The sequence below is a fragment of the Ischnura elegans genome, chromosome 11 (genome assembly GCF_921293095.1).
Source record: "Ischnura elegans chromosome 11, ioIscEleg1.1, whole genome shotgun sequence".
Lineage (NCBI taxonomy): Eukaryota > Metazoa > Arthropoda > Insecta > Odonata > Coenagrionidae > Ischnura > Ischnura elegans.
Genome location: NC_060256.1, coordinates 58,714,217 through 58,741,010, shown reverse-complemented (window position 1 = coordinate 58,741,010; position 26,794 = coordinate 58,714,217). Strand labels below are relative to the sequence as shown.

General features: G+C 38.6%; 1 protein-coding gene across 2 annotated transcripts; it reads right to left on the bottom strand.

Moving 5' to 3' along the window:
* Positions 1-24,662, bottom strand: LOC124168324 (sodium/hydrogen exchanger 9B2-like). Of its 2 annotated transcripts, XM_046546497.1 has the most exons (9): positions 24,299-24,648; positions 20,125-20,513; positions 16,505-16,687; positions 15,794-15,969; positions 13,142-13,248; positions 9,039-9,203; positions 5,325-5,468; positions 2,581-2,682; positions 1-1,084 (listed from the first exon to the last, which is right to left on the bottom strand). In XM_046546497.1, the coding sequence occupies exons 1-9, from the start codon at positions 24,374-24,376 to the stop codon at positions 719-721; spliced, it is 1,710 nt and encodes a 569-aa protein (XP_046402453.1). In that variant the 5' UTR covers positions 24,377-24,648; the 3' UTR covers positions 1-718. The 2 variants fall into 2 exon arrangements, with proteins under 2 accessions (XP_046402453.1, XP_046402454.1); XM_046546498.1 differs by lacking the exon at positions 16,505-16,687 and having other exon boundaries at positions 24,299-24,662.
* Between the last annotated feature and the right edge of the window lie 2,132 nt (positions 24,663-26,794).

Here is a 26,794-nt window from a genome sequence, read left to right as displayed (position 1 = left end):
CCATATCCCAAACAACATCATCTGTAAAATATGCTCTGTTTATAATTGAAGAGCAGAAATGTTTTGTATGTATCTCTGGGGATTGCCAAAAACCATAATGTTATGGTTTGCCGACCACGGTGGCAACGGGGAAAGTCCTCACCTGCCAAACAAGAGGACACGGGTTCAAGTCCCGCCTGGATAGATTGCCCCTACCAAGAGCATAGTTGTCTGTGCACATGCAATTGTTAAATCTGTAGAAAAACCTGATGTTGGCTGATATGTGCCGTATTCGGTTGTATGGTAATAAAAATAAATAAAATAAGCACACCCATTATCTACGATAGTAAAGATATCTAAGAGATGTTGTAATATGGACCTCCATGTCCACTGCTGGACATCTCTGCAACATAGTTTGTGGGGTCCTTTGGACATCTGGCAGATATCCATTCAACGTTAATTGGATTAATGTGGACATTGCATGGATGTCATAAGTTAACACCAAAAGTGTTGTCTGGATGTTGTAGGGATATTGATTGCTGCTTGGGTGATAAATAACTTATAGCATACTCTACTGATACTGCGATCACCAGCTTAAAATGAATCTGGGATAATTTCATCATTATTGAAAATTAAGCTAATTTTCTCTCATACTTTTGAAGCAAGCGGTGAATTTATTTTTGCTTCATGGTCACTCCTATGCATTGTCAAACATTTCCAATGGTTCTACAATAACCTATCAAACATATTGATGGAATTCGGCTCCATCAGTTGAAATTAGGATACTATCTCTGTGGAGTTCATATGAAGTTACATAGTCTTCGGAATCATTTTTCTTTCCACAGCATTTGCTGAAGAGGCTACACTTCTGTGGAGGTGGGGTTGGCGATGATATGTCATTAGTTTCAGGTTCTTCTGCTGCCTCAGGTTCCAATTTCTTTTCCAATAACCGTGGGCCTGTGAGCAAAATTCCAATTGCTCCAAGTGGTGCTGTGATAAGAATCCCGAGTACCGCAAGGTTGAGAATATTCTGAGCGTATAATCTTTCTTCTTCACTTCTATTGAACTTTTCCACCAAATTAAGTGCGGTCGGTCCGAGGGCTGCCTGGAGAAATTTAGCAATTTTTTTAAGTGACAAAAATGTGGAAAGTATGGTTGGAAACATAGGCGAATTTAGGGGGGGCACATGCCCCTCCCCTCTCCCCCCAGACGCTTATTAAAGAGACAAGATTTTTTAATATGGTTATCATTACTTTAGTTTTATTTTGTGTATTATGAAGCCTCAGTCATTTAATATAATATGTATTAACAACTTTCAATTCAAAATAAAGAGAATATTTTCTACAGTAATTGTTGCATTCTGTTTTTAATCTCAATTATGAGAAGACCTGTCAGACCCTTGTGCCCCCACAGAGAAAATCCCGGATCCGCCTCTGATTGGAAACATATATTACAAGAGTTGCATTCATGATCAGTGGTGCAGGGAGGTGGGGTTTAAGGGGATAAAACCCCTCCCAGAGCTCAGAGAAACTTTTAAGTTTAATCTATTTCACTTCATTTGCTTAATATACTTATAGAAGCGTGTAAGGATTAATAAAATATCCCTCAGAAAGCCATAAAACTCACCATTTTGAACAATTTGTCTTAAAAAATTTCTGGGGGAGGGTGCCCACTCCTCCCCCCAGTGAGAAATGGGTGGTGGAACCCACGTGGAATCCACGTTGAGTGGTGGATATTTGGTGGTGGTGGATATTGAGTGGTTGGACCCACGTGGAATCCACGTTGATTTCAAGTGGATTTATGGTGATTATCATAAAATGTTAAACAGAATTTCTAATTTGTGGAACTTAACTCTCTGGTGACATTGCGTCATTTATCATCCTGAAACCACGCTAGTTATGTGAAAATGTATCGCACATGCTATTTTTATATAATTCGTGGAAAGGCAGCCATGAGAGCACATGAAAAATCGTAGACACATATATAGAAGGTTTAGCTATAGAGTGGTTGAGGTTTTAATGGTTTTAGGACAGCACCTACTCCTGTTTTAATTTTTCCACCAAATTTCCACGTGGGTTCCACGTTGATTCCACGACCAAAAACACGTGGTATCCACATTAATTCTCCACGTGGGTTCCACGTGGATTCCACCACCCATTTCTCACTGGGCCGCTTATCCTGGCGGGTATACCACACACCCCAGGTTTATAGTTGCATCTGAAACCCCCCCCTAGCCTTAATTCCTAGCTGCACCTCCACACAAGATGGAAATTGAAATGTATAGGTGGGAAACATATTGATTACAAGAACTGCATTTGCATCTATGATTGGTAAGTACCTGCAATCACCGCAAGGTACAAATTGAAATATTTAGCCTGTGAAAAGCCCAAAAAGACTACATGAGAGTAATTTTCCAGGAATGAGTATAACCATTTAGAGTATTAAAGCAATATTCTGATGCCTCATGGTACCCTCTAATATGCACCATGGAGCATGACAATTAGATCTGGAGCAGCAGTTGTCTGGGTCTCCCTGGTATGAGAGTGGAGAGACAGGTGCTATTGGTCTACAGTAAAATTTCTCAAATTTGACTCAACTCACTTGAACAGTTGCCTTAGGGATCCATGCAATGCTAATGAAGAGGTGTTCCTTCAAGTTGAATCCAGTTCCAGACACCACAATGAAAGTTGCAATTATACGCACCTTCAGTTATCCATTGCACAAAGAAAATGAAGAAGATCATTAATTATTACGTTCACTGTGGATGTATTCATAAGTAGACCAGTCATCATTGAGCATCATCCTGGTCTTAGTCAGGAAGTGATGCCAAATGGTATAAATTGATTTTGAGGTTAGAACTGTCTCTACTGGGAGAAACATAAATTGTACTTTCCACAGTAAATTCACTAAAGTGCACTCTATACTTGTATTAAGTATTAAGAGGCTTTCAAAATATTTTTTTAATTATTCAAATTCTGGCATAATGACATGAGACTTACAGAACCCAGTGGCCTTTTGATTTGACTCCAGGGATGCTTGGTTTTTCTCCTTATGGGATATGACCAGAGTTGTTGTGTGGTAGGGAATGGCAAAACTTGTGGAAAGAAGATAATTACCTGCCATGGGGGCTATGATTTCTTAATACATACCGGGGTATTTAAATTCCTAGAAATGCCGATTCTGGGTGGAGGTGTTGGGATTGGAAATATGCCATTGGTTTAAACATGGTTAAAAAGCTAATGTTTAGAATATAACTTTACCCAATCAAACGTTATGATGCATCAATTCATTATGAATAACGAACAATAACTGAAAACGTACTATCGAATACGTAATGTACGCTTTAAAATTGTTTAGGTTGACGTGCCTAAATGACGAGAATCTTCGTCATCCGTCCGGAACGTTCGGGAAAAAAATGACGAGAATTCTCGCCATCCGTACGCAACGTGTTAAGAGTGGTTATCTCGCGAAGAAGACAACCATTTATTGAAGGCCACTGCAGTGGGTCTACCCGGAATGCTGAAGTTTTGAGGAAACCTACTGATATCTGCATACATATCTGAGTGGACCCTTTAGAGGGCAAAGTAAAAGATTCTACCTGATGCAACAATGGTGATTGGCATCGACAAATTTTGCTGCAGGAATCTTTGCTGTTATTGAGGAGTCCCATAGAAGACAGGCCATCATAATGAGAGCTGCAACGAGTACCTGTGTTTACCTGGGGCACGTGCCCCCTCCGGACGCTTAAAAAATAGACAATATTTTTTATTACTGTTATCATTACGTTCATTTTTTTTTGTGCATTACGGTGCCTCAATCATTTAATTTCATATTAATAACAAATTTCTAGTCAAAATAAAGAGAATATTTTGCACAGTAACTGCTGAACCTTGCTTTTAATCTCAAGTGTGAGAAGATCGTTTGTTTGTCAAACCCTTGTGCCCCCCCAGAAAAAAATCCTGGATCCGCCCCTGCTCGAGACTGTGAACTAAGCAGTAATGTAATGGTGTGGAAAGAAGTAGCTACTGCCACACTTTGAACTATTGACCAAGTGGAAATTGACCACTGGAATAATGCTCAGTGGACTGGGATATTTGGAGATGAAACTGCCCTAGAACCTGGAGATGACACCTTGAGACAGCCAGTCACCGGAAGAAACGGCTGCATTACTCCATCATTGAGGGATGTACGATTATTGCACAAGGTTAGTCAAACAGTGACTGTAGTCAAAGACAGAAACGAACTGTAAACTGTCTCTCCTGCTCCCCTTTCCCCACTTGGAGGAAGTACATCTGATTCACCTGGCACTGTCCCCACAATAGGACATCAATATTGGGCATAATACAAATTCGGGGTGTCTGAATAGTTCACTTAGGCTAGAGCCCTGGACCCTATGATCTGTACCGAAGTGATCTCTGTCCATTTGGCTACCAAGTTATCCATGGCCTTTATGATGTATCTTAATAGTATGAAATCATCATATTTTTCTAGCCTATCGATAAATATAACCTTCAGGTATTTGTATATCCATGCCAAGCTTTCCATCACTAGAGCTCAGCTAAGATCGAGCACTTGAAGTCTTTTAGAATTAAAACAATAAAAATTAATTTGTAAATTGTTTAGGTTTAGCAAAAGCAACTAATGCATCTGAAATTTTAAACTATTAGGAAATCAGTTGTCTTACATCTTGCCTTTGGTTCTAACACAATGTTGACATCCCCTAAAATCTAATTAGATTGAAGGGATGGGTTTCTAAGGAGTTGGCATAAACCTGGCCTTGAGGGGTGTCTACATTCTTATAGGTCATTCAATTTTGCAGTGTTTACTTTCTTTTACCGGTACCTTTACCTTGAGTGAAGTACTGATGGTAAGCCTAGAGTGAAAGTCTATGGAAATTTTACTTTCTAGGTTATGACCGTCATAGAATTCTACCCTGTGTGCCAAACTTCTTGTCAAGGTAATTTCGTTTTGGTTTACTACCCTGTGGCCATAGTTTTGCAGGTTATTCCGGACCTTTTCATTGATGGTATGCTTTCAGTGTAAATCCCCAAAAGCAATTCCATCATTCATGTGCAGGTCTGAATTATCATCGCTGCTATGCTCGTAGATATGTCTACTTGTCCGGGCACTAGGTCAGCCTGGCAGGTGAATGAAGAAATAGCTATTGGGCATAAGCTATGAAGGAGTACTGAAATAAATTATTAGGTCTTGATTGAACTGCGTAATTCAATCAAGACCTAATAATTTATTTCAGTACAGAGAATAGCCACCACAAATACCTATTTACTATTTCATATGGATACTTGCATTGTTCAACTGGAAAGAATTTACCCCAACTCACTTACCGTGAGACCAATTGCTAATAAGGCAAGTAGTAGCACAGCATCATCCCATTTCAAGTGTGAAAAATCCAGTTGGTATCCAATTAGAGTAAAGAGTAAATGCTGCATTACCAACCAAGCACATGTGAAACCTTTTTGCACTGGTTTCTGTGAAAGGAAAGTCAGTGAGTTCAGTTTTTCTTCTTACAGGATATTTTTAAACACTATTTTACCTTGTATTAATCAGTTCTATTAGATATAAGGATGAATATTGTAAGGATTGTCATGATTTTGAAATTACTCGGAGACATAAATTCTTGTGTAGAGTGTGTTTTCAGGGCTAATGCAGAGTAAGTCTAATGCAATAAAGCAATATAATGGCAATTTTCTGAAAAAAATACAAAATTAGTACTGATTTTGATCCTTTATTCGTACCATAGTGAAGTGAACATCATCTCAAAGAATATATTTATGAGTGTTTTGCCTGTTATAAAGTAAGAGAGCAATCTCAGTGCTGTTCTTGCAAAAAGTACCTGAGTTAGAAGTACTACTTATTGTATTTTGGCAACTACTCTATCGATAGTAACCCTGTAAAACAAGTGTTGTGAAAACGTTGCAAAAATATTGCGCTGCAACCGACATGGAGTTGCTGCAGCGTAATCGCAACGTTGCAAAACCAGTCAAAGGTCTCTACCACGTTTTTGCAGTACGTAATGGCAACGTATTCGCAACCTCTGGTGAGACATATTTGCAACACTTCTGCAACATTTATGCAACCCTTTAAAATAATACATACTCGCAATATACCTTTAAAGAAAAAAATTATTTATTTATGACACGACAGATTTTAATTATAGATATTATTCAAGATTCGCAGAGCACAAAACCACACCGAAAAACGTAAGTGTTGGAGGGAGAGAGACGGAGTAGCAACGCGTTCGACATTTCTAACATAGGTGGATCTAGGGGGGACATGGGGCACATGCCTCCCTGCCCCCCCAAGACCCTTAACAAATATGCAAGATTTTTAATACGGTCCCATTATCATTGTGCTCGTTTTGAATTATGAGGTATCCTTGTGCCCCCCTGGAACAAAATCTTGGATGCAGCCTTGCTTGTCCCCCCCAGAAAGAAATCCTGGATCTGCCCCTGGTTTCGAATATGATAATATCGATATTTTCGATACACCGAATATACATATCGATATAGAGCCTTCTTTCCTCTATTTATCTCATATGCAGGGTTTCTGTGTACTCTGCGCCCCTGCTTGTATGCTTCAAATTTTCTAAGTGCGACAAAATTGTCTTAAGGCTGAAAATTTTTTTTTCTTGTACGAGGCAATTTGTTTCAGAAGATGAAAATATGCCTTAAAAATCACATATTTGAATATATATTTGTGGAAAACCATGCCCAAATAACACTTCGCTAAGCGACCGGCAACATCCCACACAGCACACGGACACGTTTAGGACGTCCGGTGACAGTCCGCCAAGTGGCCTACGGACTATCGATTCCCTAATTAATTCGCCTGCCCTTTCACTTCAGCCAATAAAATTAAAAATTAAATTTTATTAATGTTTAAAAATTATTGATGGATATGTGATATTGATTATTATTCGCATATCAGACATCATTCGCATTTTTGATGAGAAGCTTACCACTTAGGCGCCGTGAAGAATAATCAATCCCCCTCCAAAATAACGACCTTAATTCAATCCTGACGAAAATTCAAAGCACGTGTTTCACGACCTGAGCCCCTGAGCGATGATTTTGTTAAAAAAATGAAGTCTACCGATGACGAACGAAACTGACGTGAATTTGAAACTTTTTGAGTCTACCGCATTTTGAAAAGCAGTTTCGTTGGTTTTGTAGTTGGAATCAGCATTTTTTTATTTAACAAAAAGATACTTAAACGTTGATACGTGGACTCGATTTTGTGTTACGTGCGAGTACAATAACTGCAACGGACGAAAGTGGAAATGTAAGCAGTCGCAGTTCAATGTTCTCGTGCCGAAAGCAATACTCTTAAAAAGAGTGAACATTTTTACTGTGGAAAACCATCTGATATCTATTCCATGGTATGTAAATGTTTCATCGTTTATACAGATCTAACTGGCGTATGTCGCTATTGCCGTTATTGCGGAGAAAGTTACCCACTTCAAGTCCATTTTTCCCCTCACACACTCACACTTCAATATTTAAGGTATCAAAAGCAAATTTTTGTTTGAAGATTTTCGCATCTTCTTTTATCTATCTTGTATGTTCCTTTCGGGAAATGCTGCATTGAAAACATTTTTCGATCGCAGGCAAAGTGCGATGTACAATCTGACGGACAAGACTTGAGCATAAGAAACAGTCTCACCATCAGTACTGGGTTGAACTTTTTGTTGTAACGAATTTCATCTCGTAGGGAATGAATTTATCTTTTGATTAATAACTTGAGTACGCAAAGCACCTGATTTTAACTGCTGTCTAATTCTTATGCCAAAATGTTAAAATGATACAATTGTATCATATTAACATATACATATATGTTGTCCCTGGAAAGCCATACCTTCCTGAGGAACCACAAATTATTCATTTAAACTCCTTTGCGCTAAAAAAGAATGCAAAATATTTATTTGTCCCTACGGACGCTCCTATTATCAGTGTGCGAGAACTTTGTGATTTTTGAATTTAAAGAATTTGATGACTTTCAGCCGTAGAGCATAATTTTCACAAAAGAAAATTTTGATTATACTTGTGTTTGTCCAAAATTAAAAAAAAATTATTGGGAGGGAAATATACTCTAATATGCAGTGGCGTTACTATTGGGGGATGAGGGGAAAGATCCCCTCCCCCCCATAGCCTCAGAGAGATAAAAAAATATTTAAAACTATATAGGTAGTCTAGTTTTGATATATAACTGCATCTGCTTAAATTTAAATTTTAAGTGACAAAATGATGGAAAATGTATTTCCAGGTATGTCATTTTTCAAAAATTTTTGAAAATTGGACCCCTAGGGGTTTTTGCCTGGTGGGGGTAGAGGGGTCGTTTCCAGGCTCCTCATACCCCCCCTCCCCAAAGCATATTCCTAGTTTCGCCACTGCTAATGTGTATGCAATAAATACGAGAAATGTAATGCTATTCTAATCCATCTGTGAGGACAATAAAGAGAGTCACAGTACATGTCAGTTATGCATAATTTTTACCTTTTTAAATTTAATATTCTTAACTCCGTCACTATAAATGTCTCTGGGACCACTCCATAAGTGGCAGCTGTTTCTGGATCAGCACAATGATGCCAATTGGTATCATTGGGTAAGATTTAAAAAAATGCCCATTTACTTCCTCTACTCTGCAGGGGCGCGGCTAGGAGGGTTTTTAGGTGCAGCTAGACCTGGGGTGTGTGGTATACCCACCAGGATAAGCAGGAGGTGCGGGGGCCCTCCTCCAGAAATTTTTTAAGATTAATGGTTCTAAATGGTGCGTTTTATGGCTTTCTGAGGGATATTTTATTAATCATTACACTCTTCTTTAAGTATATTAATCAAATGAGGTAAAATGGATTAAACTTAAAAGTTTCTCTGAGCTCTGTGGGGGATTATATCCCCCAAAACCTCCCCTCGCTGCACCACTGCTACTGTGAATAAGTTAATGGGCATCTTGCACACACTGCATAATGATTTTGACCATTTAGTATGCTACTGAACTCAAATGGATATTTCTGGTGTAAGTGTTAGTTTATTTTGACTCACACCTCCTTCGAGCCACTTTTTTTTTCTCCAGCCAAAGGCGGCAACGTAGGATGAAACTATGGCTGCCATAAATCCTGCTCCAACCATTTCAAAACGGTGACTCCCAAGGACTGCAAAGTAGCTACCACTTGCCAGAATAATACCTCTGTAAAGTGCCACATTATCCTGCAAATTAATCGAGGAATGTTAGACCATGCCAATTACAGCCAATGTAAGTCAAAATTTTTGCCAAATTAATTTAAAATCTTAGTCAAAAATCTAGCATATTTTGCACTCATGGTGATTTGTACTTTTACCAAATGTATTTTGCCCAGAAAAGTTTTTCTGTTTATATAATCCATATTTTGAAAACTTATGGTTATATAGCACAAGAAGTTTGTACTTAGCATTCAGTTATTTTTATCCTGGAGCTTACTTAAGGGGGCCAGAGTAATCCCTGAATTGGGTTAAATAAAAAAATTAAATATAGTAGTTTGAATTGGTTTAATGAATCATGCTCGAGGTCATGGCCATGACATGCATTGATTGTCCTTCAAATATTTTATTTTTCGTCATCATCATCATTGGTCCTAGGATTAGTTTGATGCTACTCTCCTCTCAATTCTCTTATCAGCCAATATGTTCAGACCTGACCCAGACGGCACAGAATCCTCCGTATCTAATTCGTATGCAGATAGTATCCATTGACGAAAAACGACGGAGCGGTAGTTAATGGATCTGCACACGAATTAGATACAGAGGATTCTGTGCCGTCTGGGGAGTATTTCTTATCCTTCACATCCTTCTTGTTCCATGTATTTTATTTGAGGTCTTTTCTGTTCTTGCCACCTACTTGTCCCTCAATGATTAATCATTGATTGACGAGAGGGACATAACAATTGCCCTTGTCCTCAAGGTCTTCCTTTTCCGTTCTTGCAATCCAATTGTCCCTCAACGATTGTCTTCATCAGGCCGTCATGTCTCAAGATGTGGCGGATAAGTTTGTTATATCTTCTTATCAAGGTTTTCATGAGGCTTCTCTTCTATTCTTCTTAGTACTTCCTCATGACTTGATTGATGCATTTGATCCTCATCATTATTCTGTTGCACCTCATTTTGAAAGTCCTTTCTCTGGTTCTGTCTGTGTCCATCCTTTTGTTAAGAAGCATACTCCAGATGTAAGTTCTGATGAATTGTTTCCTTACTTCTGTGTTTTTGAAATAGATAGTCAAATCTGGGCTGTGTGGTGGGTAATGAAACACTTCCCAACGAAAATGCTTCTGGAGCTCCTTTGGTGCAGCTGCAGTATGTGGCCGAGCATTGTATGTATTGGAGAAAGGCAGTGCCTGATAATAACATTCCTCTCTGCTTGTTCTGAATTGCCCTTCACAGACGTAGAAGAGTCACGCAGTATGAGGCTGCGGTGATGATCATTCCACATTCTACGAATTCTACTGAGAGAACACTTTTCTGGTCCTAAAACATAGTAGTCATACACTTTTTGTTGGAGAAGGTTGACTTGAACTTCTTAGATTTACTGGGACAATGAGAATGTGTTCACAGATTGGATTGGTCTTCTGTTTCTTCAGTTTTGAAATGGACCCATGTCTTGTCCCCTGTGACAATTTTGTTCAAAACATCTTTTCCTTCATCATGGTAGTGCTGGAGAAACGTTAGGGAGGTGACCATTATCATTGTTTTGTGATGGTTGGCCAGCATTTTGGGAACCTATCTCACACACAGTTTGTGGTACTGAAGTCTCTCACTCACAATGGTGTAGAAACCTGACCTTAAAATTTCATAATTTTATATAAGGACTCATTATAGAAATTATGAACCAACGATTTTCTTGAATTGCATCGACCACTTACTTGCTCAACAAGATCATTGGTTGACACTTACTGCCTTCCATGACCGCCTATGTCATGAATATCTACCCTGCTTTATTCATCCTGCTTTGAAGTTCTTGTGCCAAAGTCACACTTTGCTTTCACTCATTGAAATTTCACCTCACACATTATGTATTTGTTGATGAATTTCAACTGCTTTTTGCTCCTCATTCTGAAGAAAACAAATTCTAACTGCTATGCTAAACTATTCTAACTAATATGCTAACTGCCCAGTGAGAAATGGGTGGTGGAATCCACGTGGAACCCACGTGGAATCCACGTTGAGTGGTGGATATTTGGTGGTGGTGGATATTGAGTGGTTGGACCCACGTGGAATCCACGTTGATTTCAAGTGGATTTGTGGTGATTAGCATTAAATGTTAAACAGAATTTCTAATTTGTGGTACTTAACTCTCTGGTGACATTGCGTCATTTATCATCCTGAAACCACGCTAGTTATGTGAAAATGTATCGCACATTCTATTTTTATATAATTCGTGGAAAGGCAGCCATGAGAGCACATGAAAAATCGTAGACACATATATAGAAGGTTTAGATATAGAGTGGTTGAGGTTTTAATGGTTTTAGGACAGCACCTACTGCTGTTTTAATTTTTCCACCAAATTTCCACGTGGATTCCACGTTGATTCCATGACCAAAAACACGTGGTATCCACGTTACATCTCCACGTGGGTTCCACGTGGATTCCACCACCCATTTCTCACTGGGTGTGTGCTCAGAACTGAACGAAGTGATGCAGCATGATTGAAGGCAATATTAGAGACACTGCGCAGCATCTATGATGGAAGGTTCATCTGATTTTTATGCAGGTTTTTACTTCACTACCTATTGGACCTTGAAAAACAATAACCCTTTTAGATCTTTCTTTTGGTGGAATGCTCATTTCGGTCGCCGCCCCTCCTAAAGATTTGAAAAAGGCAAAAAATTAAATACCCATTCAATTGTAATTATACATCTATTAACCAAGGTTTTTTTTTCAATCGCATACATCAAAAATATAGGAAAAACACGCAAAAATAGTGCGAGAAGTTCGTATTTGTAGCCGTGGGGCACTGGCTAGAACGTCCCAATCCATCACCATGCAGTTATATGGAGAGTGATAGTGGTGTGGGCTACTGGTGCTGTGACGCGTCTAAGCTTGTGCCTTATGGCAGTCTTGGGATGCCGCCTGAGCATGCGCAGAATGACGTATGTATCTAGTGAGTTGACATCGCCGCGCCGCCCGGCGAACGTATAATCTTGGTATTGCAGTGTTGCAGAATACATTGACTTATAATGTGTAAATTGTTTTAATGTAAATAGGCCTAGTTGTAGTTGAGCTAATTGAGTTCGTGATTTTTAGTGTTTTAGTGTTAGTGATTGTTTTGTTTATTAGTGGTCTCCAGATTTCCTGAGAAACTCACTAAAATACCCAAAATATTCAAGAATTTTAACCCTTGGTGGTGTGTGCCCCTCCCAGCATTTGACTCATGAGCCGCAACTGCCCTGAACAAGTAAATGAACCAAAACACTGGTGTTCCACAGTCCAGAGGGATTCCAATACTCTGAATGTGTGGCATGTATGAGGGTGCTCTCAAATTAGTCAGGGGTGATATCTACCCATACCTATCCTTACCACCCTTTGTGTTTCATCACTAATGAGTAGAGATACGTGAAAATCGCACTTTCATTTTCATTTTATCGCACTTTCAATAACAGTTTATCGCATTTTGTAGCGTCTATTTTTTTATTTTCATAATATGGTAGATGACGATAAAATGTAGGGAAACAGGATTATATGACAAAATACAGAATATTTTAAATAATTATCTTGTAGAACAATAATAAATTAAGGAATAAGACACATAGTGGCGGAGGTGTAGCTTGCCTGCGCCCACTTGTAGTTCACGGCCACGTAGAGTCCCAGCCAACTAGCAGCTGGCCAGTCGCTCAAACGCTTTAAGCGGTGAGTGTCGGCGGAGTATTTAAACTGCGCTCAGCACAAAATGTACGAATTTTGCCGTCGAAAAGGCAAATTTGCGTAAAAATATCATAAAAGTCCAGTCATCGCATCTATGTCGCATTTATTTGCGCACATCGCATCTATATCGCATTTATCGCATTTGCAATTTTCACGCATCTCTACTAATGAGCAAGGATAAAAGCTAAAAAGGAAACAATGATGCTTTAACATTATTTACAAATTTGTTTTGAAAAAGTGATGGTGCCACTCACCACATTTTTTAATGGCAAGTACATTGCAACAATTCCAAGGAGGGATCCAAACGTCAAACCAATCAGTGCTTCTGTTGGTCCTCTCAATGCCTTTTGAGCTACAGAACCTGTGATTGTGAAAATTTAGAAAATATCAGTGTATAAACTTTCATATTTATTCTGTTTGTGAAATAGTTCAGGCAAATATTTTACCTTAAGGGAAAAATTTTCCCTGGTACAGGCAGTGGCGGATACAGAAAACACTCAAGGGGGGGGCGCAAAAGATATATTGAGTTGCCTTTACTTTATCGTGTTAAAAAATAATCAAGTCACAGGCAGAGTAAAATAAAATTTTAATTAAAGTAATTATACACATTTATAAGACAATGCCATCTTATGATATAAAAAAGTCACAATTGTGGTTCTGCAATGTTTGGCAATACGGCCGGATCCGCAAGGGAGGGACGCGCGCCCCCCATGCCCACCATCTGTATCCGCCACTGGGTACAGGGCCAGTTAGGTGGAGGTAGTCCCTAAAAAAATATTTGCTGGTTTTTATAGGTGGTAGGGGAGGTCCAAATAGACCAATGTCCCAGGCTGCCATAAATCTCTGGCTGGCCCTTCTATTGAACTACTACTAGGGAAATACTTTGATTAAGTGGCTCTTTTTCATTAAAAGTTATTAGCCCTTATGTTAATGGATTTTGCTTATGTGTGAATTGCAATAATTTTGTATTTTATCCATGAAGCATGGAGTTGCATGAGGCATTATGAGATAAATTTGGATGAGAAAAGCCTTAAAACCTGATTCTTGCTAGTGTTATGTGATTCATGTACTGTTGAATAAATGGCTATTTTCCAATTTTGATTATGATTAAAGATCACTACCCACTAATTGTAAGCACACTCAAAATTTATACCATGTGAAAGTTGCATAAATGGATATGTATAAATTGCAAATAATATTCCTTTGATTAAGTACATAACATGTGAATAATATGCATTGTATGCAAATATGTGTTATTCCATTGAAATCTGTAAATAATATTTACATAATATGTTTAATATATTTTCTCATGGCAACGTCCCACCCACCACAAAATATGCATTGGATAACCACAATGTAACACATGAGCGTACCCAGCGAGGGGCTGGGGGGTGGAGGGCAGCTGGCCCCCCAAGAAGCAAAAATCGCAAAAGTCTTTAAGCAAAATCATTACTGAATTGAAGTGAAAGTTTTCAACAAATTTTCTTTTAACCCATAAAAAATTATATATTTTAGTATAAGATATGTAACTAAAATAAAACTATTTTTTCGAGGAAATTATACCATTTTTCTGAACTGACGGCGGCTGACCTTGAGCGTGCTCGCAACCCACCCACTCTTCTAGCCAATCACAGAAGAGCGACAGGAGAAAGTGAGGAAGAGCCCGCAGTCTCTCTCCGAACTCCGAGCAGTGTACATCGCTCTCCAGGTAGCAGTGTTGCCAAGCTGAATCTTTGGAGATCGCACAGCACTCGTTCTGCCGCCCCCGAAAGTACCGTTATTCCCAAGGATGGCAGCGCTGGTCAGCCGGATGGAGGGGAAAAGGGAAGGGGATGGAGGGGAACGGAGAGGTGGAAGGGTCAGCCCTTCTCATTGGCTAGTTTCTATTTTCCACCCAGCCGCCGTCAGTTCGGAAAAATGGTATAGCTCATAAATCCCATGGCTGGCCCCCCCTAGTTATGATTCTGGGTACACTCTTGATGTAACAATCCATGCAACAATATGTATTCGTAACAATAGATGTCCACACTTTTTCTGCATCAAAAATGTGAAAAAATCTTATAATAATATTATCAACAGTTTTGTAACGTTTGCAGTTTACTCTGCAAATTAGTTTCTTTCTTATTTTCCACACACGCACATTGCTGCCTGTGAGCTTAAAGAAGACCGGGTAACAATTTTCATGGAAATTCTTGCATCTTACTATAGTTTTTATACACTGTATCATTTTTGAGAGACAGTTTATCATGTCTAGTTGTCTCATTAAATTGTTTTAAATAAGTAAAAATTTGCTATTCTTTCATCAGTACATGATGAAACATTTCCACCATATCAACCTTAGTATCTCAATTTCAATTAAATTTACTCATAAATTTTTCTATGACCTGCAAAACTTTCAAACTTTCATATGGATGTATAAAAAAATGAAGTAGCTTATTTTACGTTTGTTGCAATTTCAAAAGTTGAAGAGTGGAGAACAGTAGGAATATTCCTGTTTTTTTTTATTATTTCATATTTTGTGCGGCAGCAGTAGTGTTACGGCCTTGTCTGCGGGGCCAAAGTGTGCAAGTTTGAGTCCCGCATGAGTTAGTTGCGTGAAGGCCTTTGTTGATGGTCATATTTGTTCTTTCTTTGTGATTCCAACATTGTGTGATCAATTGTTCTCTTGTTAGTGTTTGCCACTTTTAATTTAGAGCTTCCTACTAGTTTTGTTTTGCTTTTCAATGTTCATTGGTTCGGGGGTCCTGTATTGAGCGTGTAAGTGTATGTCCTGTTGAATAAAGATGGTGCATGCTAAGTCTATTTGTTCATCTGATGCTGATCAATAAGTAAGTGATTACCCTGTCTTTGAAGACAACATTTGTGTGCTGTTTTACTTGGAAATGATTGACTGAATTTCCTCCTACCTGTTGAAAATATTATTGCTGATATAACTCCATAAAGAGTGATGGCTAGGATGTCGTCAATGCTTGAGGCAGCTACAATGAGAGTAGGAATGCCTTTTTCTACTCCAAATCCTTTCTCTTTGAGAGCCAGAAGATAGTGTACTGTCACAGCAGGTGATACAGCACCAAGCACACTCCTGAAATGACCAAACATGCACATTATAGGGTGTCCCTAGTTTTAAAAATTAAAAAAAATGTGGAACATTAAGCACACTGTTTTGTTGTAATTGCTCTTGAACATGCTTGTATTAATTTTAGTGAGATTGTAGGAGTCCTACCCATTATATGTCGAATCTGATGTCATACAAGAAACATAGCCACTGGGTACATATTGTGGATTAAGATATGGATTTTGGGCCAGGAATAAAATCCAAAAAAATGTTCACCGTCAATTACCCAGCTAGCACATTGTAAGTCATAGAGATATGGTGAAAGGAAGAAATAAAGAAGGCGCTTATCAAGTAAGCTTGTTATGGGTTTCTTATAGCCAGGCCGACAAACATCCAGAGTAAGGACAAAATGGATGCCGAACTTTCTGCACTCCCATAGATGTTGTTTTTATTCCTTCATTTTACAGTATTCATTAAGGGATTTATTTTATTTGAAAAGCCAGTTGTGATTCATATCGTAATGTGCTGACTGTCATGTTCTTAAAGGAATCAATGAGCTTACCCCATGAGGAAGCCCCAGATGATTGGTAAGCCGAGGATTAGGTGAGAAGCAAAGGCAATGGTTGTCATCTCGACCAGGCAGGGGGTGAAAGCTAGGCGGGGAACCACCTTACTCAACTTTTTCAAAGCAGATGGATCCAGTCCGAGGCCAGCTCTAATCAGCACCAGAGTTAATGCTATATCTCTGCAGGAATAATTTTTTGGGGGGTGAGTGCCTCACATTTATTTTATTCCTTATGAATGATCCATTAATGAAGGATAAATGGTATTATTAATGTGCATAATCCTAATCAGGGGCTCATTCATGGTTATCAAAATACATTTTAACTGTGGAAAAAATTAGCTGTTCATTAATTGTTCCAAAAATTTTACTCTGAACCATTTATGAAATGTTCACCAGGTGCCTGAGTAGTTAGTGAAGATTTTTGAAGAGAAATTTCTAAAGCATGTTTGAACTGCACGCATTCATGAATATAATTGAACGTGCATTCAGATTTAAAGCTGTTCATTTCGTTAAATGCCTTTAACTATTCAGTTTAACAGTTTTAATCTTCAATTTATCTATTATGAAATGTACGAGCCAATTCAACCCTTAACAATTTTAGTGCAAAAAACTGACATTTTTCTTCCTTATGAAATGTGGTCCATATGCACATTCCTATGCATTGTATGAATTTGTTAAGTTGCTAATGAAGTTTCAATTGAACATTATTCGATTGTCAGAGCAATTTAAATTTGCAGGACTTTCTCCTGGCACTATTGTAGTCATCTGATCTAGTGGGAATTTTTGTCTAATTTTTTACATTATTTTTTAAATTTACGGTTCCCATTCCTTATGGAGGATGTACCCTGTGTCATGGCTCAGTTTATTCCTCTCCAGTCTGATTTGAATGAAATTTGATGAGATGATCTCCTTTCTCATTTTCTTGGGAGACCACTAGAGTCTCATCAAAGAAGATTATAATGTGACATAAATGTGACATAATAACATAAATGTGATCTTCCAGTGGACTATGTTCAGCCTGTTAAGATTTCTATTGGTGGAACATCCTAATACACCTCTTTTGCTCTTTTAATATGCTCTCTGTGCTCATACTCAACTTGTACATCAGGAAAGAACCAAATTTTATTGAGGTTCTGAAGTTGAGGTGTTTCTGAAGTGTCGGTACCCTGATTGTCAGTAGGCCCAACTGAATTATTAAGCCCCATTAAGTTTATGTTTCAGTGATAAAATATTCACAAAGCATTAATGAGCCCTAATTGAACCCTTTCTGAAGTATTTCTGGAGAATGTCCCCAGTGAGAAATGGGTGGTGGAATCCACGTGGAACCCACGTGGAGAATTAACGTGGATACCACGTGTTTTTGGTCGTGGAATCAACGTGGAACCCACGTGGAAATTTGGTGGAAAAATTAAAACAGCAGTTGGTGCTGTCCTAAAACCATTAAAACCTCAACCACTCTATATCTAAACCTTCAATATATGTGTCTACGATTTTTCATGTGCTCTCATGGCTGCCTTTCCACGAATTATATAAAAATAGAATATGCGATACATTTTCACATAACTAGCGTGGTTTCAGGATGATAAATGACGCAATGTCACCAGAGAGTTAAGTTCCACAAATTAGAAATTCTGTTTAACATTTTATGATAATCACCACAAATCCACTTGAAATCAACGTGGATTCCACGTGGGTCCAACCACTCAATATCCACCACCACCAAATATCCACCAATCAAACGTGGATTCCACGTGGGTTCCACGTGGATTCCACCACCCATTTCTCACTGGGATCCACGCAATATCCATGTTCATCCAGTTAACGTTGTATGGATATTTGTCAAATATCAAAAGGACCCACCAAACAATGTTGCAGCAGTATCCAAGAGTGGAAATCTAGGACAGAGTGGACAGATTATATTATGTGGATATTACAGCATCTCTTAGATATCTTCACATTATCTTATGAGTAGGTAGTGGGTGTAGGTATAATGGTTTTTGGTATTCCCCAGACATATAAATAAAACATTTGTGCTCATCAATTCTATGCCAAACATATGCTATCTATGGATACTGTTTGAAACAACAATTTTTTAATATCATGATATTACAACTTGGATATCTATATGTTACTCTATTTTAACTACCCATCGTAGATGTTGCAAATAGGATATCTATGTAATATTTTCAAAATATCTATGGTGTAATAACAACTTGTTTTGGATATAGCAACCTTATTTGGATATCCGATGGATATCGTTTGCTGCTTTGGGCCAGTGGTGAAGCTAAAAAATCAAAGTGGATATTCCCAGACAGCACAACCATTGGTATACAAATGGTAAATCTTTTGTACCCTTACAAATTGTACCGATTTTTGTAATACAACTGTACTACAGTATGATTCGTAATACAGTTGTAATACAAAGGCAAAATACAAGGGAAATATAAATTTGTAATACAATTATAATACGATTGTAATACTGGAAGACCCGCCCGGAAAACAAAAGAACGACGGAATACGTATCGTCGAACTTGCTAAAACTCACTTTCCTGATGCCTGATACCTCGTTATGAGAAGTGCTGAGAAGGTAGATAGAGTTCTACCTCATATTTTCTGGTTCGCTTTATAGATTGCTTTGACCCCTCGCCGTGTTGGATTCTTTTTCAATCCCCTCCAATTTCCAATCTGAATTAGGATACAATTGTAGTCCATTTGCCACTAATCACTGTACATACTTGAATAGACGTTGTAAAATAATAAATATATAGGAATTAGGTGCCACAATATTCCAATTACAATTTAATCAGTTCTACATCAATGATACTGTTTCATTAGTTTTTTATCAGCCTCGAATTATTTTCTCTCCCCATATTACTATCTTTGTGTTATTCATTAATGCTGTGAAGCATTCAAGAGACTAGTCTCTTTACGCTCAATAATTGTTCAGTGGGATGTTAGAGCATGGCAGCAGATGCAGGGGTGCAGCTAGGAATTAAGGCTAGGGTGGGATTTAGGTGCAAGTAATATGTATTGTGGCATCTGGGGGGTATGAATACCCACCAGGATAAGTGGTAGGTGTGAGGACCCTTCCCCAGAAATTTTTTTTAAGATAAATGGTTCAAAATGGTGAGTTTTACGGCTGAGTGTATAGTTAAATGTTTTGTTGTTAGTCATCTGTCCCCTTAATATTATTTACAAAATTTTTCACGTTAAAATATTTTTATTAAAAAAAATTCTCTTGAGTTTTCGGGAGGTTTTACCCCCCAAATCCCCTCATCATGCCACTGAGCAGATAGGCATTTTCACATACACCATCCAGTTAATTTGGTAGCTTTTGCAAGTCTATTAAAAGCTAGACTTCCAAGTCTCCTAAACACCTTGATGCAATTTTCTACGTGGAAATTTAGGTAAAATATCTTTTTTCCCCCATTTTTTTAGAAACAGAAAGTGAATGATTTAGGTTGAATATTTAGCAAATGCTCAATGAATTCATTATAGGTATTCTGAGTTGCTCAAATTACCCATAAGCATTGCCACTACATACTAAGTTCACTTCTTCAAATGTTTATATATTCTTATGTAGGAATTTTGAAGAAAAAGTAATTTTTCTCTGATACCTGGACTGGTTCAAAATCTCAGGGTGTACTGATCCTTCCACTCTGATCAGATCAGTGTTCTTAAAGAAGACTCCTACAAGGAGCATTCCAACAAGGGGCGGAAGTGCACAGTAGGTGCCAATCACCGACACATAATGGGCCACCATGATTACGACAATGAAGTTGAAGAGACCACCTCCAGGGGATGCGTAGTCACCCACAGAGGACCAAATGGCTCCCCAGATGAGTAGCAACATCAGTAAAACTGTTAACCTCCATAAAATGACCTCATTGGTGGGCCACCACCAATATGGCACATTTAAAAACTTCTTTGTATAGCAGGCACGAAGCTGTGGTTTATCTTCATCTGTTTGTTCATTTTGTGCTTTTCCCAACTGATTGTTTTCAACCTGTGGATGGGATTGAGTTATGAGTTGTTATTAGTTACATTAATTCATTCAGTAATTTGGAGAATGTATAGAGCTGTAATGCATGATTGTGCATAGCCAGGAAATTAGGCTGAGCCCCATTTGATCACTTGGTGTGGATTTTTCAAGATCCACCCACTATGCGAGTATATACTGTTGCCTTTCTAAACTAGTAAAAATGTTGCATGAAAAAGCTTATTGGAGGGGGCTAGGCTCCTATGGGACCCTACTAGCTATGCCCATGTCTGTTTGGTGCAGTGGCGGCGCGTGCGTATACGCATGTTAGCAAGTGCACACCCAAAGATGAATGAATTATAAAAGAAAACTATTCTTTTGCAACGAGAAGGATAAAAATCCTGTCTGCATATGCAAGAAACACGAAGCTCCGAACGCTACAGCTATCTCCTTTTGGAACTCACCGCTCTACAAGTGTGCGATCCCGTGGCATCGTGCCGGGCGCATTTTCGGTCTATGCGATCGCTTGAGGGTGCTCTGGCGGGACAAAGTATGCGGGGGGGGTATGTACAGTTCAAATGGGTGATGGGAGCAGACTCGAAACGATGCGAGTGCACACGCGCATATTTTTGGTGAGTGACTCGCAGGTAGTGTAGTGGTGTAGCCGCCACCTACACTACCTGCGCCCAGGATCCTAGCCCGTGTACAGAGTCATCTGTATGGCCGTTTTCTACACTACTTGCTCATAGAGTGTAAGGAAGGGAGAATGAATTTCACCTACCGTCACTTGTAAAGGTGTGTATGGAATAATTATTTTCATGCATGCTAATATTATTTCTGTTCATGCAATTTTAAGGGTAGAATATACCAGTGGTTTTGCTTGCTATGTATACTATTACGATGAAATATGATGCTCATGGATTAGTATTAACATGATATAATTAAATCATCCTATATCTGCTCTAATGCACACCCTAGATCAATTACCACCAGCCGCCACTGGTTTGGTGGAAAAAGAATATGGAGTTTTCAGAAAAATTTTGTAGGAAGTGAAATAATGCTTCAAAGCTGTATCAGTTTCCATTTTTAAACCTCTTGCGCCAAACGTGGAGAGGAGCCGATGAGGATTTTCATTGGTAGAAGACCTAACTTCAGGTATAGCTGGCGTGGATTTTTCAATGCAAACAACTGGACATCGGCTATAGATGGCCCCTCTGAGACCCAGCTTAGCAAGGCCTTAGGACCACTCCTCTTATTAAAAATATGGCGTATGGCAGGCAAAGAAAAATGGTACTAGTGCCTTGAATTTGGAGCATCTGAATTGAATACATTGTTGGAGTTGGTAAATGAAGAAAAAAACAAAGAATTGTATCAAGTTGTATCTAAATTTACCATACAGTGTATCCAAGGCCAGTTAGTAAATGAAATCAGTAAATTGTAAGTGTATGAATTTTAAAGCTTAGCTTAGCTTTAAAATTCATACAGAGACTAAGGCTATATGCTAAGCTTAGAAAGTTAAAGCTTAGCCAATGGCAAAGAGTCGACTATGAATTTACCCATTTTGCTCATACTGGTATAGTCTGTAGTCTTGACAATTGAGTCATGATGAATGATAAATTCAGGCAGTGGCACTCACCACTTGGCATTTATTACAATGAGAATTCACACGGACTAATCCACGCCATCACTTACTTTGAAGAGGAGCAGTACATTGATTGGGATGCATGGTCAATGTAGTTTTACCATGGCTTCAATGCTCATGCTTCTTTTATTTTATTAAAAACAAAGTCCAGAAAATGTGTTTGTATCTCATGAACGTTCATGTTTGGGACATTGCTTCATAATTTTTCATGAAAATTGTGGTTGTGAGCATCACGGATGTCCATAAATTCAGAGGCCAAATTTTTTAAAGGTTTATAATGTCTATTTTTTTAAAGGAATTTAATGTCTTTTGGCATTATTAACCATAGTTCTTACCGGGAGATAGAGAGTGATAAAATCTATTTTCCATTCTTACCCCTCACGAAAAGTTGCTCAAGAAGAGGGGATTTTATGGGTGGTTGAAGAGTCATTCCCTAATGATTTTTCATCAAAGGCATGTATATGTATGGCCGGGCTAAGGGGGCCTAGATCCACTTCCAAAATGGGGAAAGTTTTTATTAGGTTTAATTTAAGCTTATGAGTTATTTGGCTTACAGCTATTGTAGTAATTCCTATCCATTTGCTAGTACTATTGTATTTTCGTACATAATTTTTTTAGAGGCCATTCAATTCAGTTTTGAAATATCATGGAGTGTGCCTGTTTAAAAATTTCTTAACGTTGCATTAATTTTTGCTCCACCAAAAATATAGTCTATGAATGCTATTGTTTTTCGTGGATAGGTAAGATGGGAGGAGTGATGGGAAAGAATTGCTGTGCAAACGCGATTTTGAGAGTGAAATCAGTAAAAATGAGGGAAGAAAACGGCAGATTAACTGGCAACATTATATCATATCATTTACTATCAATTCCTGTTTAAGGTCGTACCATGAATCAATTGCTTAGTCCAAAAAGTACGGGATGGTTGCCAGAAAATTCAAAATTTTGAAGGTCTTCATGTTGACAGATCAAAATTCTTATCTGGTAAGAGGGTACCAGACATAAAACGGGCTCGATGCGTCAATTGGGTAATTTTAACATCTTTTAAATTCCATCCATTTGTATAACTAGATAAAAGATTAAGAATTTTCACAAGATAACATTTTTTGAATATGGCGGGGAAAAAAACAATTTTCTGGATTTAAATGGTCAAATGAATGTGGTAAATATGGTCTATGTATATACATGGAAGAAACTATTACAGGTGTGATTACTCCTGTAGATTCCACCATTCGCACAGACCTGCCGCTTTGAGGTGTATGATTAACCGTTTAGTGAATATTCCAATGACGGTCGACAGCTTCGACAAAGAGGATACCAATTCGGTCGACAGCTTCGACAAAGAGGATACCAATTCGGTCGCCCAGATGAAATAGGGGGGCTTTAGGAAGTGTTTTCTCTCCCGACGATTCCCCATCCCGTCCATCAGCTGTAAAATCCATGAAAATATTTTTGGGGTCCCCTCCGGGGTTACCTGAAGGTAGCGCTTTGGCCCCATTCTCTCTTCGCGACGACCCTGTTCACGCTCTTTGAGGCATTAGAATTCGTTGATTTGTAGGGAAGTGAATGTCATGTGCCTAGTCCAGAATATTATAGAGCAATGGTTGAATGTTCATTTCTCGAAATCAGCGTGTTATTTACGTCAAAAGCACAACTTCATCTCGATTATTGCTCTTTTAACAGTAATTAATTTATTTTTCTGAATAAAAAGAATAACTTTAGTGATTTCTTAGGGTCCGATGCGCCATGCAATCTCTACAGCTGGAGCGAAGGCCTCGGCTGTAGCAGTTGAACATTTTTCTTGTTCTTTCTGTGGTACTGCTCGGATCAGTATTCATGACTAACGACTTCTCTTCGTTGGGAGTGAGAGAGAGTTGTTATTTCGTAACGAGGATAAAACGTTTTTGACGGTTGCTGACCTAATGTTGTGGAAGCTAATGTTGTGGAAGAAAAGAAAAATGATCTACCCGAAATAACACCCACACGTAGGTATCAAGTTAAAATACTACACAAGCTTCTCACATATCACGCTATTCAGGAATATAATAGCATTAGCATTATAAGCATCGTTAGTTTCCGATTTTATTTATAGTTCATAATCTCAAATTGTGCACGTTTAGTAAATAAATTTTATATCAGTATACGCGAACTAGTTGATAATTGACTGACTTACCGGCAGTGATGCGTCTTCTCTACTTCCATCGTTTGGATTCTGGTTATCTATGTTGTTGCCATCGACTGTTGTGTCCATTAGATATGCAACACCGGGACCTTGCAGGCGCAGGGTATAGAATCTCCAAAGTCGACTGAAGTTCTTTCTTTGATTTTCCTTCTGTTCCCTGCATTTCCTATACGTTACATTTGGGGACGACTTATGTTTTCCATTGTTTCCATGGCGCGGGAAATTGTAAACGACAGAATCTAAAGCCTGAATCACATGACAATTTTTCCCTCACATTGATAACTCCAGCGATAGGTTTTCAGCTACCAAAAGTGATCGGTCGACCCATGATAGTCTGAATCACAATTTCATTCCCACCGTTTCTTTTTCCATCGCTTTTTTCCGTTGCTTTCCGTATTTGCAGATGTCAATCAATTAAATGCCAAGAGTGTCGTTACAATCGCTGTTAGCGGCCTTGCGTTCTAGTTGACTGAAGGACGGTTCCAGCTATGGTTTCCGCTGCGTAAAAAGGGAGGTGCAAAGTGATGGAAAAAGGGATGGGAAGCCTATCCCTCGAGCCATCGCGGAAAATGATTGGGAGACACGGTCATTTTTTCCTCTTATCGCTGGAGCGATCGCTGGTACTGTCCTTCCAACGGGATGGAAACGATGATCGTGTGATTCATGCGTTAGACAAACTAAGGCCCCTTGCACACACACCGATTTTGGAAGGCCGGGAAAATACCGGCCGATATTTTACCGGCTAAGCGCTGCTTGCACACACGCCGGATATTCAGCGGTCAAATGATAAGTAGCTATGTTGTTGAGCCGGCGCAGAGTGGGATGAAATCGAAGAAAGCGGGCCATAAATCAAAATATCGACTTTTTCATTTCGCAACGGGAATAGTATATCAGCATTTTGGAATTTCTATGGCATGTAAAACTGATGTTATCTTTTTTCAGAATAATTTTGTTCAATTTTTACATGTCGCCAAAAATCAACAAAAACTAATGAAGTCTTGAGTGCGCGAATTTTACCAACTATTTCAGTGTTTGTTCCCCCAATAAATGGAACGCAGTTAATAATTCGGAATTTTTAATGGTTTATGGTGTTAGTACTATTTTTATAATTAATCAAAAGCGAAATTTTGTTACAGTCAGTGCTTTTTTATTAACTTTATGATTCGTTTAAAATATAACTTTTTCGCTAATTTTTTACCTAATGTTAGGATGAAAGTAGTCACCGCCGCTTGCCGCTCCTGAGATATTTACACCAGGAGTTAAATTGAAGTCTGTATCATTATTGGGAAAAGAAAAATCTTGCTCTTGCGCCCTTCCGATTTTTTCGTGGTAGAGAAAAATGATGTAGGGCGGTTCTCTCGCGCCCATACTCAGAGTAGGCACACGGGAACTCGGTATGATATGCATAGCTGTCCGTTTAAGGGATGGATTTTCCCTAAATCTAGAGTGGGTTGAAATAAATCCATATTAATTGCGATGCCTCTTTGGTATATATAATCTTCTGACGGTTTAACCATTTGGTCTTGGCGTGGAAGCCGCGTGCGGACGGCAATAAACCCAACGATTCGCGCGCTCTCCAAGCCCATTGTTCTCGGCAGGAACCCCTACTATGCACCCAGATTTGTTCTTTTACTATGAAGGCGTGCAAATTTTTCTATTCTACTAATTGGATTTCTCCAAAATATGCCGTCCATGCGATTGCATCGCTAATTCCAGTCGAGTACTCAACATCAGTCTCCATTCAATATTTCTTGTCTCACAATTAGCTTGCGCCGAAGAGCATTCACAATATAGTTGCCCAGTTATAGATACAACGAAACTAACACGCCAAAATTTACGTTGTAATGTCTTGCCAAACAGATTCATAGAGCAGAAGGAATAATTTGCATTAATTTTAACGTAAAAACTTTTTTTTTTGGAAGAAGACGAGAAATTAAAAACTTTGCGGGCGACCTTCATTCTTTTTTCACCAATAATTTTCTAAAGTGGGATTATTACTCTAGAGTGAATAGAGTGAATAGTAGATTCCTGAAGTCGAATAAAATTTGATATTTTCTGTCGCTGTTTTAAAATATCTCCCGAATATCCTCGAGTTGGTCAAAAATTATTAATCGGAAATTCTAATTAAGTTCCATGAAAAACCTAATCCAGGAGTTTCAGACTCCATGGTATAACAGGCACCAATTGTTCACAAAGTTTTAATACATGAAGCGGGAATGGTGAAGTATGCCATTCTTCCAATTGGACAGCTTTCTGAAGATGCATTGGAAGTCCGGCGCAAGGATATCTTGAAAACCTATCAGGAAATTGTCTAAGATTGCCACAAACCATGACCTTTTCCATAGGTTCCTATTTTCATCAAATCCTTTTCCTTCTTGTTCTGACGGAGTTCACCGTAAAGTAAAATTTTACCAGAGGAGGTGAAAAACCTTCTGGCGAGAGAGGAAAATATTTTTAAATATGAGGAGTCTTAATCCTATAACTCAG